At 35.1% G+C, this 18,170-nt stretch overlaps 1 protein-coding gene across 3 annotated transcripts in view; it reads right to left on the bottom strand.

Moving 5' to 3' along the window:
• Positions 1–8,963, bottom strand: part of LOC117972973 (mothers against decapentaplegic homolog 2) — a 31,232-nt gene extending 22,269 nt beyond the window's left edge. Inside the window, exons 1-2 of one of the 3 annotated variants that reach the window (XM_058994296.1) lie at positions 8,895–8,963; positions 6,881–7,168 (exon numbers count right to left, since the gene is read on the bottom strand). In XM_058994296.1, the coding sequence (XP_058850279.1) occupies positions 6,881–7,116 (236 nt within the window). In that variant the 5' untranslated portion in view covers positions 7,117–7,168; positions 8,895–8,963. Of the gene's footprint in view, positions 1–6,880; positions 7,169–8,371; positions 8,865–8,894 lie in introns of those variants that run through there. The other 2 variants (XM_058994303.1, XM_058994292.1) reach the window with 2 other exon arrangements.
• Positions 8,964–18,170: the final 9,207 nt, after the last annotated feature.

Genomic DNA, 18,170 nt, shown 5'->3' with positions numbered 1-18,170 from the left:
CACTTAAAAACAAGCCAAATTTGGCTGGAAAACCGCTAATCTGGCAGCACTGATCAAGGGAGAATAGCCTAAAAGTCGCATGCGAGACACATGCATTACCCAGAGAGAGACAGAGAGAAATCAGTTCCATGAGGCTGGCCGCAGAGAAGATATATCCCCCCACCGCGCCGCCAGCATTCTCACACAGCACCTTCCGTTACGGGCGTGTGAGATCCTGATGGAAAACCAGCACCACTCAAATGTACATGACATACGGACACTAAACATAACTACAAATCCAATCATCGTAGGAAATTAGTCAACAGGGACCACTACTTCAGCACCAAGTACCACAGCTGAGGCTATTTTTTCTCCAGGTCTGCTAAAAGTTACATTATAGTCTGTACTGTAAACAGGGGAAATGTTCACGTTTTGACCCCCTTTATTATATTTTTAAATAATAATCCTATTGAAAGACCATTTAGACAGTCTCAAAAAAGTGTTTTGGTTCCAAAATACATCACTCTATCCCCTAGCATAGCTGAGATGTTAGTGGTTGAAAAACAGTTTAAAAACATGAAAACAAAGCTGAAAACATTACTATAATGGCACTATCATGAAGCTATAACACGTTAAGAAAACACACAAAAAAAGTTCCTTTACCACAGCATCAAGAAGAAAGCCACGAAGGACCCGCTAGTGATGAAGCCAAACTAAACAAATGTTGTTGTTCCGGCAACGGTGTGAAAAAGTAGGGTAGCTACTGGGCTCTTCAACTTTTTCCCCCCCATTTCCCAGTTCCCAATGAAAATTCCCATTTCTGAAATAGTTGTGTAAATATACATTGTTTATCACTTAACAAAATATTCTACAATTTAATGTTTACTGTTTTTCAGTTTAGTAAATACATATTTAGGAACATTTGTTGAATGTGACAACACTTTTTTCTACTTGAATAAATATTATGTTTAAATTGTGAAATTAATTGAAATGCCTATTTTCAGACCGTGAAAAGCCATGAAATGTGAAATACAGCCCTACCCATCAGGTTTTTACACAGTTGCTTATGTTTGGGAAGCAGTCAGCAAGAAAGCCCACTTGAATTTCAGCATACAGCCGTGAACAGGAGGTCACGTGAAAGGGGTGCGGCTCAGTATAGTGTTCAGTCCGCTCCGCTCCAATATGTACTGGATCCATGCTTTCCAGTTGTCCACAGTGGGAACTACAACGCAGAGTATGAGCCTACCAACACTGAGACTTGCACCTCACAATGCAGCTGTATTACCTGCGGGCTGGCTGTGTCAGACGCGCGTCCCGAGGAAACCTGAGAGTCTCGACAAACCATGTGTGCTTCCTGAGAGCCTTGGACAGGTAGGTAGAACCAAAACCTTTTCTGAATCGTTTTATCTGAAGGAGACCGACTTAAAACTAGAAACCTACAAGTAATCAAATGAAGAAAAAACAAATACCTGTCATGTTCTGTGAAACAGTACAATATATAAAAGTGATTTACCTTTTTGGTGGTGCTTTGAATTTGGGGCACCTTCATAATAAAACAAATGTGTTTTTTGTTTAAATGTTTATGCCGATACATACAGCTACACCTGAATACCTCAGCGATGGCGTATTGTACTAGTAATGTATATGTACTGGAATGGTTTTATGATGTTCCTGCTGAAAATATAATCTCAGGTTTTTTAACATTGTGCTGTTATTGGAAATCATTAACGGAAAACCCTATTTCAGCACAAGTTTGTTCATGTAAATGCTGAATCAAGGAAAACAAGGGAGACCACACTTGTGTTCACCGTATATCTTAAAGCAAAAGGAAATTAGAAGTTAAAATAAATGTATAGATTATCGAAAAGCCTAAACAGGCCTATCCTTAAAAGGTATAGTCACATTAATTGCATGAAAAAAAGGTAAATAACATCTCCTGGCAAGGATAACTCATTACTACAAGTATCATTACCATGAAAAAGTCACCATGACCTATGTCTCTGTAGAAAAAGTATATTCTGCCATAGCTTCATCAAAACCAGATCAGGTAAGCACTAGAAGAAATAGACTTCAATGAGACATCAGTCATTTAAATGCCCTTTTAAGAAAATTAAAACACTGAAAATAAAAGCTTTTTTTTCATTTTCATTGGTCATTTTTTTTCTTCTTCCAGAAAGCTACAAGGCGATTGATGTCCAGGTACAATTGACCCACATGGAACAGACAGATCATCAACAGCAGTACATTATTTTTAATCAGCACTAACAAATATCAAAATTAAAGTGTGATTGATTCGTGACATTCCATTTTTTTTTTTTTTTTTAATTGCACATTAGTTGCTTGCAAGATCAGTGACATGACAGATAAACCAATCAGAGCAGGGAATTTGCTTTATACTTTAATAGAATGACGCCGACGTTATATAGTGATTGCAAGTATACAGTACGCTACTATATTTTACAGGAGTTATGGCTGAGATAATACATATATATAAAACAACTTAATAAACAGTAGAGAACACCGTACCCTCAGTGACTATCACAGTGTTACTGAGGTGCAAGGACACTGCAGCTTGAGCACAGTAGAAAGTTAATAAAGGTGCATTATTTTTAATTTTTTATTTCAAAACGAACAATTAGCTAACGGTATTGTGAGGGAGCCCCCTCACATGGTAATGTCTTCATAAAGTGTGCAATGCATTTGTACTATTTTAAATATATACCCTGACGTTATTGTTGTTTATTAAGTCAGCAGAAAGCCGCGCTCATGTTTATAGTCTGTGTACACGTTTATACTGTACGGTAATACTGTATATTGATTGTATAATAATAATGCATTTGTTTTCAAGATGTAACACTTGTAGAGTTTAGTTACTGATAATGCACAGTGGGATACTGTGAGTGTGAGTGCACAGGGTAAAGAACAAAAAATAACTAATCCTTTTTATATTTGTGTTTTATTGATATTTTTATGAAGACTGGTAAAATAGTGGGACTAGGTTCTATAAATGGCACAGGTGAGGAAAAATAAAAACACTACTACTACGAGTGCACAATAATTCCCACAGTCCTTTTAGGACCCAGAACATGATTGTTTTAATTTGTTACGAAGTGAATATTTTAAACTAATGATGAGATATTGGTTGGATCAAAATCCCAGACTGCGAGTCTCCAGGACTGATCAAGTCTGGGAAAATAATGCAAATGATGCTGTCAAACATAATTCCCTACATTTTATATAAGGAAACTTATTAGCTTGTTATTGTTTGCTAGAAATACTAACAGAAACTAGGTTGTTAGCAAACTTTGGCAGTATCTGGTTATATATGACAAAGAAAACCAAAACATGTTATTAGTGGTCCTCAGAAGTGATGTCTGATTTTTTTTCTAAACCTTACAATTGTATCTGTCTACATGTTTTTTTTGTTTTGTTTTTTTTTTTTAAATGGTGCGAGTGTAATATGGAAATGTTGATCTACTGAAAAATGTGGGATACCAAAATCTGTGGTGGGCTACTAGAGTTTACCTTTTGGTAGCCCATCTCTCTCTCAAAGTCTTAGACCTGTTGCATTTTTCTACTCATGCATTGAGTATGAACAATTTACTCAAAGCCTCCACTAGTGTTTTCTACAATTATAACAACCTTGACTTGTCTAACAAGGGTGAGCAATACTTGAAGATAATATCCTAAGGAATAGAAAGAAGACAAGCGTTGAATTGACAACAGAACTGGCAGAAGGCACGGGTGTTGGTGTCCATCAAATCAACAGTACGAAGGTCACTCTTGAAACCAGGACTTAAAGGATGTGTTGCAATAAGAATACCTCTGTTAAGAAAGGGGAACAAGACTAAAAGGCTAAAATATGCACAAGAACACAGAAATTGGAACCAACACCCTAAACTAACACCCTGATGTCACTTCAGTTTAAATGTATGTGTATTTGGGCACTCTTAATCAATGTAAAGTACAGCACATTTAAAAGTAAACATTGCATCTAGTATACACGTGTGTTTTTAGCACATTGCCACTAACTTTGTCAATTTAACTAGCGGCACGGTGCTAGACATTTTACTAAGGAGGAGCAAACATGTACAGAAAAATGTAAGATCAGCAGATGAAAGAGAACACTTTAATCCACATTAAAATGACTGACACCATTTTTTTGGTATTGTGATATGTTTATATAATCTCATGGCATCATGCTATGGAGCCCTTTAGTGATTACAATTCATATTTTGCTTGTGCATGACGACATGAGATTTATTTACAATCTCATCAAGCTTACTACCAGGCACGTCCATAACGCTAATTTGGGCACTTACTATTCCATAACAAACATTTTAAAAGTTAGCTTTGAAGAGAAAGTTTGAAAAAAATATAATCTAGTATACAGTATGTTATGGATGTGACATTTGGTTTTATTTACCATTATTTTGAATCACTGTAAAATATTTTCCTTTATCCCAAGAAAATGTAATTAGTAACTTGGTATTACATACCCAGTCAAAATGTGACATTTACAAATGTGTAACTAAAACATTTACCCTACCATTGATACCTACAATGTATGGAAGTCAGACTTCTGAAAATATAGCTTTAACAGTAACTTTAAATGGCTGTAAAGAAAAGGCACAAACCGAACAAAAATATAACATGCATAAATGTACACCCTTTAGTAAAAAGAGGAAGATATGTTTGATACATGCAACCATTTTTTTCATGGCCATGGTTACTTGACCATGGAATTACCCACATAGCAGAAAAAAAATTATATACCACAATACATTTGTATAGCATGTCACACATACAACTGCCACAATCAGACCATTTAAACAACAGTATACACAATACAAAAGCAGTCATTTTAAAAGTTACATTAAAACACTAAGATAACAAAGATATTTTATAAAAGTGTGTTTTTAGTCTTGACTTAAACTGCAACGGTCCCAGCTTCCATTCAATAATTTAGGAGCTCTACAAGAAAAAACCCTACCTCCCCTGTTGCTTTTGTTGACCCTAGGAATAACCAGTAGCCCTGCATCCTGTGATGCCAGAGTGCGGTTTGGAAGATATGGGGTCAGTAACTCCTGCAAATAACTAGGTGCTAATCCATTCAGGTCCTTGTAAGTTAACAGCAAAATCTTAATCAATTCTAAACTGCACAGGGAGCCAGTGTAAAGAGGCCAAAAAGGGGTAATATGTTTACTTCTCCTGGTTTTAGTCAATTCTGGCGGCAGTACTCAGATCAAGCTGCAAAAGGGATACCACACATTGAACAGTAAACATTAAATTTTATATTATATATATATATATATATATATATATATATATATATATATATATATATATATATATATATATATTACACACACACACCACCATCATCAACATTCAATGCATATGTAAAAGTGCAAGTTTAAAATACACCTAGATGCCTCCTCATACCCCCAGAATCTACACTGAATTATTTAATAACATACTTGGCAAGTCTATCATACTTGGACAAGTGGTTATTTAGAAATGTTACTTCTACCAACAGTCTTCTTACCCCAGAGACTCTGATACTATTAATTGCTACAAATACAGATTATCCTTAGAAAGTTTCAGCGCAGTTGACAACATATGCCTCTACTACATTCCTGTCAACAAAGATATGGGTATCCTCAGCAGGCAGATGGATAAATTCAATTCAACAGCTTTAGCAAAAATAAGCAAAGGTTAATAGTTTATTCTACACTTAACTTTGCTTGTTCATAACTGCACTTCCAGCAACGGATGCTCTTTCCTCCGGCTAAGAAAGTACAACACACATAAAAGGAACATGCACAGCCAAATCTCTACAAAACAAGTCTTGCACAACATTTTCCATGACATTACAGATATATTTCAGTTTTGTAAATGTAATCACAATACGTACTGCAACAGGCTTGCCGTGGCAGAGTGTAAAGATTTGTCAGGTGCTATGTAAAATGATGCAATGGAATCTGATTTCCATTAGTAAATATATTGATCAGCTACAAATAATCCTATCCATGTGTTTTTAGAAATGCAGTCAAACCTGTACTGAAGACCACTTGTCTGACCATTCTGACGAATCCCTGTTGAGATGAGAGATCATAGATCTCTAAAGATCCCTATTAGATGGTCATTGACACTCAGTTAACATACTGGGACAACAACAAAGTCGACACATTTTACTATTAGTGCCCATTTCTCTATTTTGGAAACTTGTTTCCCCTACTTCCATTAACATTGCTTCAACAAAATAGATTGTTCAGGTTAAAGTTTTACTTGCTGCGTAAATCAAATTAACTGCCCTATTATATAATCATAGGAATGTTTATAGTTCCAGTGCTCATGAGAGATATTAAATACATTTGGGATTCATATTGGCATTAATGCAAATGTTTTACTTGTGATAAGCACATGTGATAAGCTGGAACAGAACAAAAACCACTTCTATACTGTTCTTAAAAGATACTGCTGAAAAGATATGTAAGGCTTGCCACAACATTCCTCCTTAATAAACATGGGATGAAGCTGCTATAAAAAAAAAAGGAAGGTAGCTCTCCGAGACTAACACAGCCAGCATACACCTATTATACAATGACCATTGACATACAGTAACAGCAGAGCACAGAAAGAAAAACTAGAAAATATCAATAAATTCAGTCACTGTGCCATTGCGGCCCATGTTCCGGATTGTCACTGGATATATCAAAATGTGAGTGGTGTGAAAGAAGCAAATGTAAAATGTAAGCTGCCCAGTTAAGATTTTTCAGGTTTTGTAAAATGCTACTTTGTTGCCATTAACAATTAAACCAAGACCCCTCCCAGGAACGAAACTTCATTAATTTCCTTTGCAGTACCCGTTACCAGCCTGTATTCCAATCCTTCTTACCTTGGTATGGTAACACACTTGGTATTACAATTCTGAGTGGTGATAGCCTTCTCCAGTTCATCTAACTGTCCGGTTTTCTTGAGCTTCTTAACCAAACTTTTCACTGCTTTCTCACACCACTTCTCCTCCTGTCCATTTTGTTCTCCACCACCAGCTCCCCCTGATCCGCTGGCAGATTTCTTCCACCCCAACAAGCGCTTCACAACCGGTGGGGTGAATGGCAAGATTGAGGACATTGTATATCCAAGACACACAACCACAAAATGGTAAAGCCTGCCTTTGGGCAACCTAAGGGGGAAAGAAAAAGAATTACAAAATTAAAAAGCTAAAAAAACAACAACATATAGTTCTAATTCACTGTGAAAAGCTTTCATTTGTTCATGTTCTAGCACATTACATTTGCCTAATGTACATCTCTTAGTATTTGTTTACTTTTTTTTCCAACTTTAAATTTGAGTCAAGAAAGGCAAGAAGCACACAAGTAGTACATGGTATCTTACTGCAACAAACTTTAGAACTACGCCTGAACTAGTGAGTTGCAAATCAACACCATTTGGTATTCTTAGGAATTATGTTGATTTATAGATTTCTCTATCTGACCCTATCATGGAATAAGTGTTCATGGATGTTATTTTGATTATCACTGAAAAACTTCATACCTTCGGCATTACTGACCATATGCGTAAATGGTTGCCTTGCAGTATTGAACTAAAAAGGTACAGAATATTTACGCCGCAAAAGCGTTAACTACAGAAATCAAACTAATATTTGTATACTTTGGGGGATGGTGGCATGTACAATGTAACACAAAAGGGAAATACGCTATTGCCCAACAAACGCCCTTGTACACAAGTGGGAAAAGATGAGCTTTGTTTTCTTAAAAATAGGCAATTGCTGTTATAATGAAAATACTAAGAAGTGAACTACATGGCTAGAACGGGGACCAATCCTTCCAATATTATGAAAATAAAGAAACCGAATTCGTTTAATATTGCCGATGCAGTTTAAAAGCTTGATGACCTGACTATTAAAACACTCCAGTTTTAGAATAGTGAATTTAAAAATTAAATATAAAATGCGACTAAAATAAAAGTAACCCGCATTCCTCTCGAATATGCCTATTAAACAGAAACCATAACAATTGCTCATGTGGCGTTTTGTGGCTTGTGTTTACCTGTGGTTTTATGAAAACGTCAAATCGTTTTTTCGGAGCCACATTACATTACTGCAAATAGTAAAGACAACTTTACATGCACAGTACGTAATGTTACCCGGTATAAAACGCAACAAAATAACACTGACCACGGAAGAAATGTCATTATGGAAGTTACCTATACATCAAACTCAACACAACTTGATACAAAACAATTGCAAAAACTATGAAGAGTCTAGGCAAGCATGTATAACATTGTTAAGGCCAGGCCACTGTTGATGTGCATTCAAAAACAAACATTCACAATAACACGTATATAAATAAGAAAACACACTTACCTCCGACGACTAGCAAATAACCTTGATAAATAAAATTTCGTGATGCATAAATTAGAATGTAAAAATGATTTTCACTTAGCAGTTCCTGTCGGGCTCTCCAGTCCTACTGTTTATGGAGCGACAATGTAACAATAAATCCGTGCGATAAAACACATAACCACCCCCGATATTATAGCATACAATTTTAAAGCAGTAAAAAAAACAAAAAAAAACAAAAACAAAACAGCAATAACCCCAAAAATCTGACTGAATGTAATATTATTTAAAAATGACAAAAAAATATATTATTATGCTACTTTCTATGTCGGAAAAAAGGTTAAGAAATATTTTTAAATAACCCTATACTTCCAAACAAAAACGCCCAGGGAAAAATGTTGCATGCAAAAGGCGAAAAGATGGAAACTTTTCTGGTTGGGGAATTTTAAATAATTTCAACGAGATTTCATTATTCCTTTTTTTTTTTTTTTTTTTTTCTGTCGCCCCAACACAATCTCAGACGAACAGCCTCTACACATCAACCTACCTTTCCCAAGATGACTACGCGACACTTTCCCGGACTTAATCCCGCCTCCTGCTTTTCTATTGGTGATTTTAGGCTTTCAAAGTGGGGCGCTATGGATCTGATCTGCGTCTGATTGGTGTACTTTAACGGTCAATCAAAATCTGGTAACGTCAAGGTTTCTCGCTGTGTATCCCGCCCATCCTATAAAACGATTGGGAGGAATGAACTATCAAAATCAGGATGCGATTCGTGAACATAACTGTCTGTTAGATGACTTCATAATAGATTCTGCTCACACGAGGGCGGGGACAGAACGACAGTGGGTTAAGTTGAATCGTCTCAAAACATTAGTGTTGCAGCACAACCGTGTCCTTCCGCAAGAAACAATATAGGCCTTTCAGGAAATGGAAGTTTGATGAAAAAAGAGGCACGTGGTCGATACGGCTGAGCAAAGGAAACATGCCTTCAATTTTCAGAACTAACAATAATATAACAAACAGTAATTATTTGATAATTGCGCTTTCAGTTAGTTATGTAACACCTTATGTAGCTCTCCTAACGTGAATGGTGAACTAAAACCATGCGTGTTATGTCATTGCTTAGGATACTATGGGCATGTTTTAATCGTATTAGAAAGGAGTACTTTGCCAAAAGGAATACTGTTGAAGTAAACTTTTTTAAAATTATTTTCTGAATTCCTGTTGAATCTTCGCCGTCTCAATTTCAGTGTTCTCAGCTGAATCCCACTGGGATCTGCTTTTTATTGTTAGGAATATATAAAGCACAGAACCAGGACCTCCTGCAACGTTGACAAGCGAGCGCGAGGGACACGATAAGATCAGAATGGTCACTCAGTCTCTTATGTAAGCAACTAAAATACTATATTGAGATGCTTTTTTTATGTTCTAGATTTCCAAATACTTTTTAAGTCGAATATAATTATACATAGCTATGTAAAGCATTGTCCTTGCCATTATTCACTGGTCAACGACACTGCTACTGACCAGCATGATTTGGAAATAGGATCACATGTACATATTTCTTACTAGATGACCAGCAGGTACAGTATAATAGGTTTACATAAATTGTGTGCTGTTAAGATTGTAGACAACAACCAGAGTAGCAACTCTAACATAGACCAGTGCTGGAATTTACAGGGCTTTTGTAACCCTATAAATACTGTCAGGAGTTTGATTCTGTTATGACATATTTATAAATGCAAGCTTGCCCCATGTAATAGTTTTATCATTATTCCCCTTTATTAAGTCATAGTAATAGCATCCTGTAACTTTTATACAAATTATATACATAGATAGATATTTGAATACCCATTTTTTCCATAGTTAGCACAATTTTAACAGTAAGAAACCCATTCCTATAATCCTGATTATGGCTTTTGTTTCGTTGCCTACTTATTCTGAACCAATGGGTACTGTTGTTTATGGATCTTAAAGCTTGTAGTATATTATCCATCTGCTGTCTTAAATGATGACTCAGCCAGAGTGTGTGTGTGTGTGTGTCTGTATGTAAGGGGGACCAGCTGTCCTGGATTAATAGAAGGGGCTTTCCTGTTGTGTATACAGCAAATACACTAGATGCTTCGAGCTGAACGGTTAATTGAGGTAACACCATTTTAAATGCAGACTGAACACAGGCTTAGTCAGTCCAGTGATAGAGTATAATGAGAAACAAAACCAAACCCCCACCCATGGTTGACCGTTCGCTTTCTTTCTGCTTTAGGTCATCTTTCCAGACTGTTACTTATGTCAAGACAAATAGATGACTGGCACTCAGAGATGAGCTCAAAATAAATTGTAAGGTATAATGTTTACCTAAATAATGATCCATAACTACAAACTAAAGGTACTTCAAATCTTTGTGTTTCTAGTTGTTTAGTATTTCCATTTTGTGTTGCATTAATTCCATCTACAAGGTGTGCAAGCAGTGTTTTTAGTATTTCTGTTACATTTTTTTATTTTGTTTTGCACAACCACATTTTCAGTTTGTCGATTAGCTAAGTTGTTCAGGTCTGTCTAGATCTATTTAGTCAAAATGACTGAAAAAAAAAAATAACCCTAAGAAAAAACCCTTCCCGTGATGCCGACACTGGCTGTAATGGTACGGCTCACTCTAGTTACCAGAGTAGAGTTCTATACTCTAGTTCAGGGTTTCCCAGTCCTGGTCCTGGGGACCCACTGTGTCTTCTGTTTTTCATTCCAACTGAGTTCTCAATTACTTAATTAAACCCTTAATTGGACTAATGTGCTTAATTAGACCTTTTTTGTATTGTTCTCAGCTCCTACAAAGTTGCCGATTTTCAAGTTACTTACAACTTATAGTTAACTTGAAATCTCCAATTGTTTAAAAGCTGAAAACAATGAAAAAAGTCTTACTCAGCTAATGCGTAGTTCAATTAAGGGTTCAATTAAGTAATTGGTGGCTCGGAATGAAAACCAGAAGACACAGTGGATCCCCAGGACCAGGACTGGGAAACCCTGCTCTACTTAGACATTGACCGACAGCCTTGTTCGTAGTGCTACAGATGGACTGCGGGTGGTTGTTAGGCTATGGCCTGTATCCCTCCACCAGTCTGCCTTATATGCAAATTAGACCAGGACTGTGAAATACTTGTGGGGGGAGGGTGCCAATGTTTGAGTGAAGCTGGAAAACTCCATCCATCCACCCATGTGTCGTTGTACTAACAAAACAGTGTGCATTTTACTATAGGGTGCCAATACAAAAGTATTGGCACCATACTCTAAATATAATTCAAGAAAACTTGTTAAATACAAGCATTTAGTGAACATGAGCCACTAATTAATATGACAAAGACCAAAATACATAATTTTTGGTAGTTTAACAAACAAGCTTTATAAAAAAGGAGCACTTCAGCAATTTCAAATATTTGTTCCTGACACAGTAATTAAGCTACATAAGAAAGTCAATAGCCAGAAAAATAGGTAATTATATGTTGAAGAAGAATGTTTGGCAACACAGCAGATGATGGTCAAGACACAGGAGTTGGATTCATGTTTAAAAAGAGCCTTTGCAGCAAACTACAACAAAGAAAATGGCTACAGAACAGTATAAAAGAAATATGGAAAACCAAAATCCACAATGAAAGCAGTAATCAAGAAGTAGCACAGAACAAATTCAACTGAAACGCTTGAAAGACGTGGACGTCCAAAGAAAATTACAGGTACTGCAGGTAGGACAATCGTCCGAGCAGCTAAAAAAAATCAGGGATAATAGTGCACGGAATAACTATACAAGCACCTGAGCACAGAACAGCTGTATACACGTAGACCTTTCTGCAAATTCACAAAACAAACCGTCTAAAATTTGTCAAGAAATCTGAAGAGGAATCTGAAGCATTCTTCAACAAAATTCTCTGGTCCAGTGACATTACAATATAACTTTTCCCTCAAAATGGACCACAGTATGTTTGGAGAAAAAAAAGGGAAAGCCTTCAATGAAGAAAACCTTGTACCTACAGTTAAACATAAAGGTGGTTTAACCATGATATCGGGGTGCTTTAGCAGTTCAGGGACTGGAAACATTCCATGTATCAAAACATTCTACCAAGTACAATGATACCAGCTGCTCGTAGGCTGATTGGCAGATCATTTATCTTCCAAAAAGACAACGACCAAAGCATACGGCTAAGTCAAGTCTGGAATTCTTGAAGAAAACGAAGATAAAAGATCTGGAATGGCCTTCACAATCATCAGATCTCAATCCAATAGAAATGCTTTGGACTGATCTGAAGAAAGCTGTAGCCAAGCCCACACTTTTAAAATCTTCTCTGATAATAGATAATTGACATTGAATGTATATTTTTAACTATCAAACAAAAATAAATCATACTGTACAGTTTTTATAGTTTATTATAATTGCATATCCATAAACACAATAAACTAAATAAATATAAAAAATATCATATTAGCACAACATGCTAAAATGATAAACACATATTCCAACTTAAAGTTTCTTTCTAATGGAACCAACCAATACATGGGCTATTTGGTACAGCTAATCGTTGTTATTAGTATAAATCATAGATTTTATTTCTGTGTTTTTCAATAATGTTAGAAAACAATATATATATATATATATAAACATTTTCTATTTTTGATAATTTAATGTAGCCTATATATATATATATATATATATATATATATATATATATATATATATATATATATATACACTATATATAACAAATATTACATTATACAATAAGAAACATAGATACATTGTATAATACATGTAGTTTGTTACACTGCAGTAACCTCGAAGGGTTTATCCCCTTATTGATGAACTGCATACAAATAACTTCTTTCAAAAGAGAATACTTTATTTTTTTTTTATTCCTGTTGACATTTTTTTGTAGTTTTCAAAGCTTTGGTGTTAATAAAAAAATGTATTAAAAAATAAGTTGACAACCTTTTTTATAATGTAAATAAAGTTTGTTGTGGGAAAACGTTTTACATATTTTTTCACTGTCATTTGCTCCATGTGTTGCAAAGCAAACATTAGTCACATCCAGGAACAGCTAAACAGCAGTGACAAGGTAAACAACAGGGATCCACCACCAACTGATTCTTTATTCACATATTACAGATTTACATCAGGTATCTTTACGTCTCTGGTTATGTTTATTCAATACCACTACAATAATTATGCACCTCTAGGAACCGGAAATAAAAGTGGTTATTGTAGGAGTGACACAATGTATTTAGTGTCAGAGGCAGTGGAGTACATTACAGTGGTCCATCAGATGATTGTTTGTATCATTTTTCTGTATTGCTCTGTCTAACTGGCTGTCATGTGCCTGTGGTTCCAAGTTTCTTGAGAGAGTTTGTGATAATGTGACATTTGAATCCTGTTGGCTCCATTTTCTTTGTGGTGAAGCACAGAAGCAGGTGGAGCCCATATACAAGTTGACCACAGTAAAAACATGGCAAATTGTGGAAGCATAAAGCATAGATAACAAAATGTAAATCCCAGAGCAGTATCGTAAAGCAAATGAAAACATGGCAATCCATGGTAAACTATTATGAATGTCTTTTATAACCATGGAAAAATGTACAGTGGTCAACTTTTTGTTACTGTAAATTCAGTGATAAAGACACAATCAATCATTACATCTTTAAGCTTTGGCCAATTTATGACTCCCACCCCTCTTTTATCCCCAAATATTGCATTTAGAAAATCAATAAGAACATAAGAAAGTTTACAAATGAGAGGAGGCCATTCAGCCCCATCTTGCTCGTTTGGTTGCTAGTAGCTTATTGATCCCAGAATCTCATCAAGCAGCTTCTTAAAGGATTCCAGGGTGTCAGCTTCAACAACATTACTGGGGAGTTGGTTCCAGACCCTCACAATTCTCTGTGTAAAAAAGTGCCTCCTATTTTCTGTTCTGAATGCCCCTTTATCTAATCTCCATTTGTGACCCCTGGTTCTTGTTTCTTTTTTCAGGTCAAAAAAGTCTCCTGGGTTGACATTGTCAATACATTTTAGATTTTTGAATGATTGAATCAGATCACTGCAGTCTTCTTTTTTCAAGACTGAATAGATTCAATTATTTTAGCCTGTCTGCATACAACATGCCTTTTAAACCCGGGATAATTCTGGTTGCTCTTCTTTGCACTCTTTCTCAAGTAGCAATATCCTTTTTGTAACGAGGTGACCAGAACTGAACACAATATTCTAGATGAGGTCTTACTAATGCATTTTAAAGTTTTAACATTACTTCCCTTGTTTTAAATTCAACACTTTTCACAATATATCCGAGCATCTTGTTGGCCTTTTTTTATAGCTTCCCCACATTGTCTAGATGAAGACATTTCTGAGTCAACATAAACTCCTAGGTCTTTTTCATAGATTCCTTCTTCAATTTCAGTATCTCCCATATGATATTTATAATGCACATTTTTATTGCCTGCGTGCAATACCTTACACTTTTCCCTATTAAATGATATTTGCCATGTGTCTGCCCAGTTCTGAATGCTGTCTAGATCATTTTGAATGACCTTTGCTGCAACGGTATTTGCCACTCCTCCTATTTTTGTGTCGTCTGCAAATTTAACAAGTTTGCTTACTATACCAGAATCTAAATCATTAATGTAGATTAGGAATAGCAGAGGACCTAATGCTTATCCCTGTGGTACCCCACTGGTTACCTCGCTCCATTTTGAGGTTTCTCCTCTAATCAGTACTTTCTGTTTTCTAAATGTTAACCACTCCTTAATCCATGTGCATGCAATTCCTTGAGTCCCTACTGCGTTCAGTTTGAGAATTAATCTTTTATGCGGGACTTTGTCAAAAGCTTTCTGGAAATCTAAATAAACCATGTCGTATGCTTTGCAATTATCCATTGCAAAATAATCAAGCAGGTTAGTTATAAAGGGTTGGTGGCTTAAAAACTAACCTCCTGTGTTGCGCACCGTGAAAACTGTTCTGCCTACAAAATGATACATCAAAGAAATTATGCTTCCAATGACACAGGCGCCCTCTGCTGGGTAAATATGTTTTTTTTAAAAATCCTTTGTATTTTACATGTTAAACTCCTGCTGCTTTGAGGCTTCTATGTTGAGAACATCTGCCGTTTTAGTAAGATCACAGCTGCTCCTTTTCAGTGGTTTTGTTACATTGGTGAGATTGGGATTTGATTCTTTACCTGTTTTTCAAAACGTTTACAAATTAAGGTGTCAAAAAACCTTGCTGTAGATATCTCTGCAAAGAAACTTGCAATTAAATATGCATTTAGTAACATAAATAAAATATATTCCTATATGTACACGTTTTCCAGTTGGTAAGATCAGTTCCATTTGGTAACAGTCCTTGTAACAGTTTACGACTTTATGGTAAAAGCAGACCAAAGCATAGTATATAAAGTAATCGTATAAACTATGGTAAAATAATAATAATAATAATAATAATAATAATAATAATAATAATAATAATAAAAAGGTAACTAGCTGTGTAAACTGCATGATTGACTAGTGTATTTACTTTGGCAAAATCTGTTACCTTAAATGTGTAAATATATTTTCTTAGCCTTCTCATTATTGTCCCTTATTGTGTTTCTGATGATCTCTTTTTTAATTTTTACTTAGCAAAGAGACCCTACTTTCAAGGTTAGACTACTCAAGGTTAACTATGGCAGTCTTCAGTAGTACATTATCAGCAAAATGTTATCACCCTGTCCTTCTGTCAAAACAGCCCAAATGGGGCTAAACTGCTAAAAAATAAATAAATAAATAAATAAATAAATAAATAAATAAATAAATAAAAGATTATGGTTTGAATTGACTGTAACATACTTTTAACATGTGACCTAAATTTAAAAGGTAACATTGTAAGACTGAAGGATATCCCGGCCCGTGACTTTCTTAAAGTGTACATTTCAGAAACATCTTTTTCCTATTGGGATATTTGTATAGGCCTAAAAAACCCAATTAAACCATTTTCCACTTAGAATCAGTTCACACCTGAATATTCTGTATTGTGTTTTAATATCAAGTGAGATAAGGTTTGTAAGAATGTGTTGTCACTTGCTTATTTCTTCGACATTTTATTTTATTAGCATTTAACAGATATGGAAGTTGTGCACTTCTTATTAAAGGGCATAGAGCGAAAGAGGCTTTGGTTCAAAATGTTACCTTCTATGGTTAGAGACTAAATAAAGTCACTGTATGCTACCATGTACCATTTGATATAAATTCAAGCCAGAGTAAAGGTTTTCTAGTGTGTTGCACTGCACAGCCTCTGACATTCCCTGTTTTACAGTGTGCAAACCACTACAGTCCTGAGCCCTATCCCGCACCTGGGAAGGCTATGAAAAGAAGGCTGTTAAAATGTAGGAAACCAGCAGAGTTCAGTGCTAGAACACCAGTGCTGTATGAGAATAAAATGAAGCTTTTAAAATTATATTTAGAATGTTGTTCTTTAAGTCTGTTTCATTAAGTTTCATTTATTGTAAACTATCAGGTCACAGCATAACTTACTGCCTTCTGTATTTCATGATTTTTTGGTAAGTTATATAGAGGAAAACTAAGGATGTACTCGAGGTATATTTTGTGCTAAAAAAAAAAAAAAGCACATCAAAGGTAAAACCTGCAAATAGAAAACAAATTCAAATGCATTTGTATGCATTTTGAGGAAACCTTAAAACCCAGTCCGCTGTGTCTGCTGAAGCAAGCACCATTATTCATTCATTATGGACAAGGGCACACATGCAAGAATTTAAAAAAAAGAAAAAAAAAAAATAGTATTTGCAGATCAGTAAAGGGAATCTTTATTTTATTGAAAAGAACAGACATCTTTTGTTAGCCCCGAACACACCCATACTTTTTGAACGTTATTGTTGTTTTGTGAATTTTACTAATAATTATATATATATATATATATATATAATATATATATATATATATATATATATATATATATATATATATATATATATATATATATATATATACACACTGCTTTAAATTCAATAGCAGAATATATTTGGGTTGGAATAGTTTATTAAAACTCCAATGTATTTCTTTGTAACCGTAGTTCACGTTCGAATGATAAAGTGCATAATAGGTGTGTCACAAACTGCCGTCCTGCCAGCCAATAGGAATTGCAATATATGAAAAGAATCTAGCTACTATTCAGAATTTAAAGCAATTAGTGCAAGTCAAGTAAAACAATTTGTTCCACAGAACATAAGACATTACTTTGTAGGCCACAGTTATTATGAGCAAGCTAAAAAAGAAAAAAAAAAACTGTTGCAATTATAAAACAATATATATATATTGATTAAAAAAAGGAAAAGCACACACACACATTTATATATATATATATATATATAGAGAGAGAGAGAGAGAGAGAGAGAGAGAGAGAGAGAGAGAGAGAGAGAGATACTATAGCTGAATTTATAGTAACTGATAGTTATAAAATGAAATCTACTGTTTATCATGTAATTGTACAACTGAGAACAGGAGCTGATGAGCAGCAGTCAGAACCCATTAGAATAATAGAGGGAGAAATCAATTGCTTCAGTATTAACACGCCTTCCCTCTTCCACGGATATTTGTAAGAGTGCAAGACCAAACTGTCCCAAAAAATAAATTACAAAAAAATAGAACAGTGCTCCTTGTTGCTGATTCTTTTATGTCTGCTGAAACTACCGCTTTACTCTGATGGTAAAAAAGGTTAGACCATGACATTATTGATCAGATAGAATACCATAATTATATAACTACTGGTGTGCTGATGTCACCAGTGGAATGTGGCTCCTCT

The sequence above is a fragment of the Acipenser ruthenus genome, chromosome 2 (genome assembly GCF_902713425.1).
Source record: "Acipenser ruthenus chromosome 2, fAciRut3.2 maternal haplotype, whole genome shotgun sequence".
Classification (NCBI taxonomy): domain Eukaryota; kingdom Metazoa; phylum Chordata; class Actinopteri; order Acipenseriformes; family Acipenseridae; genus Acipenser; species Acipenser ruthenus.
The sequence above is the reverse complement of the archived record's forward strand: the minus strand, read 5'-3'. Positions and strand labels throughout refer to the sequence as shown.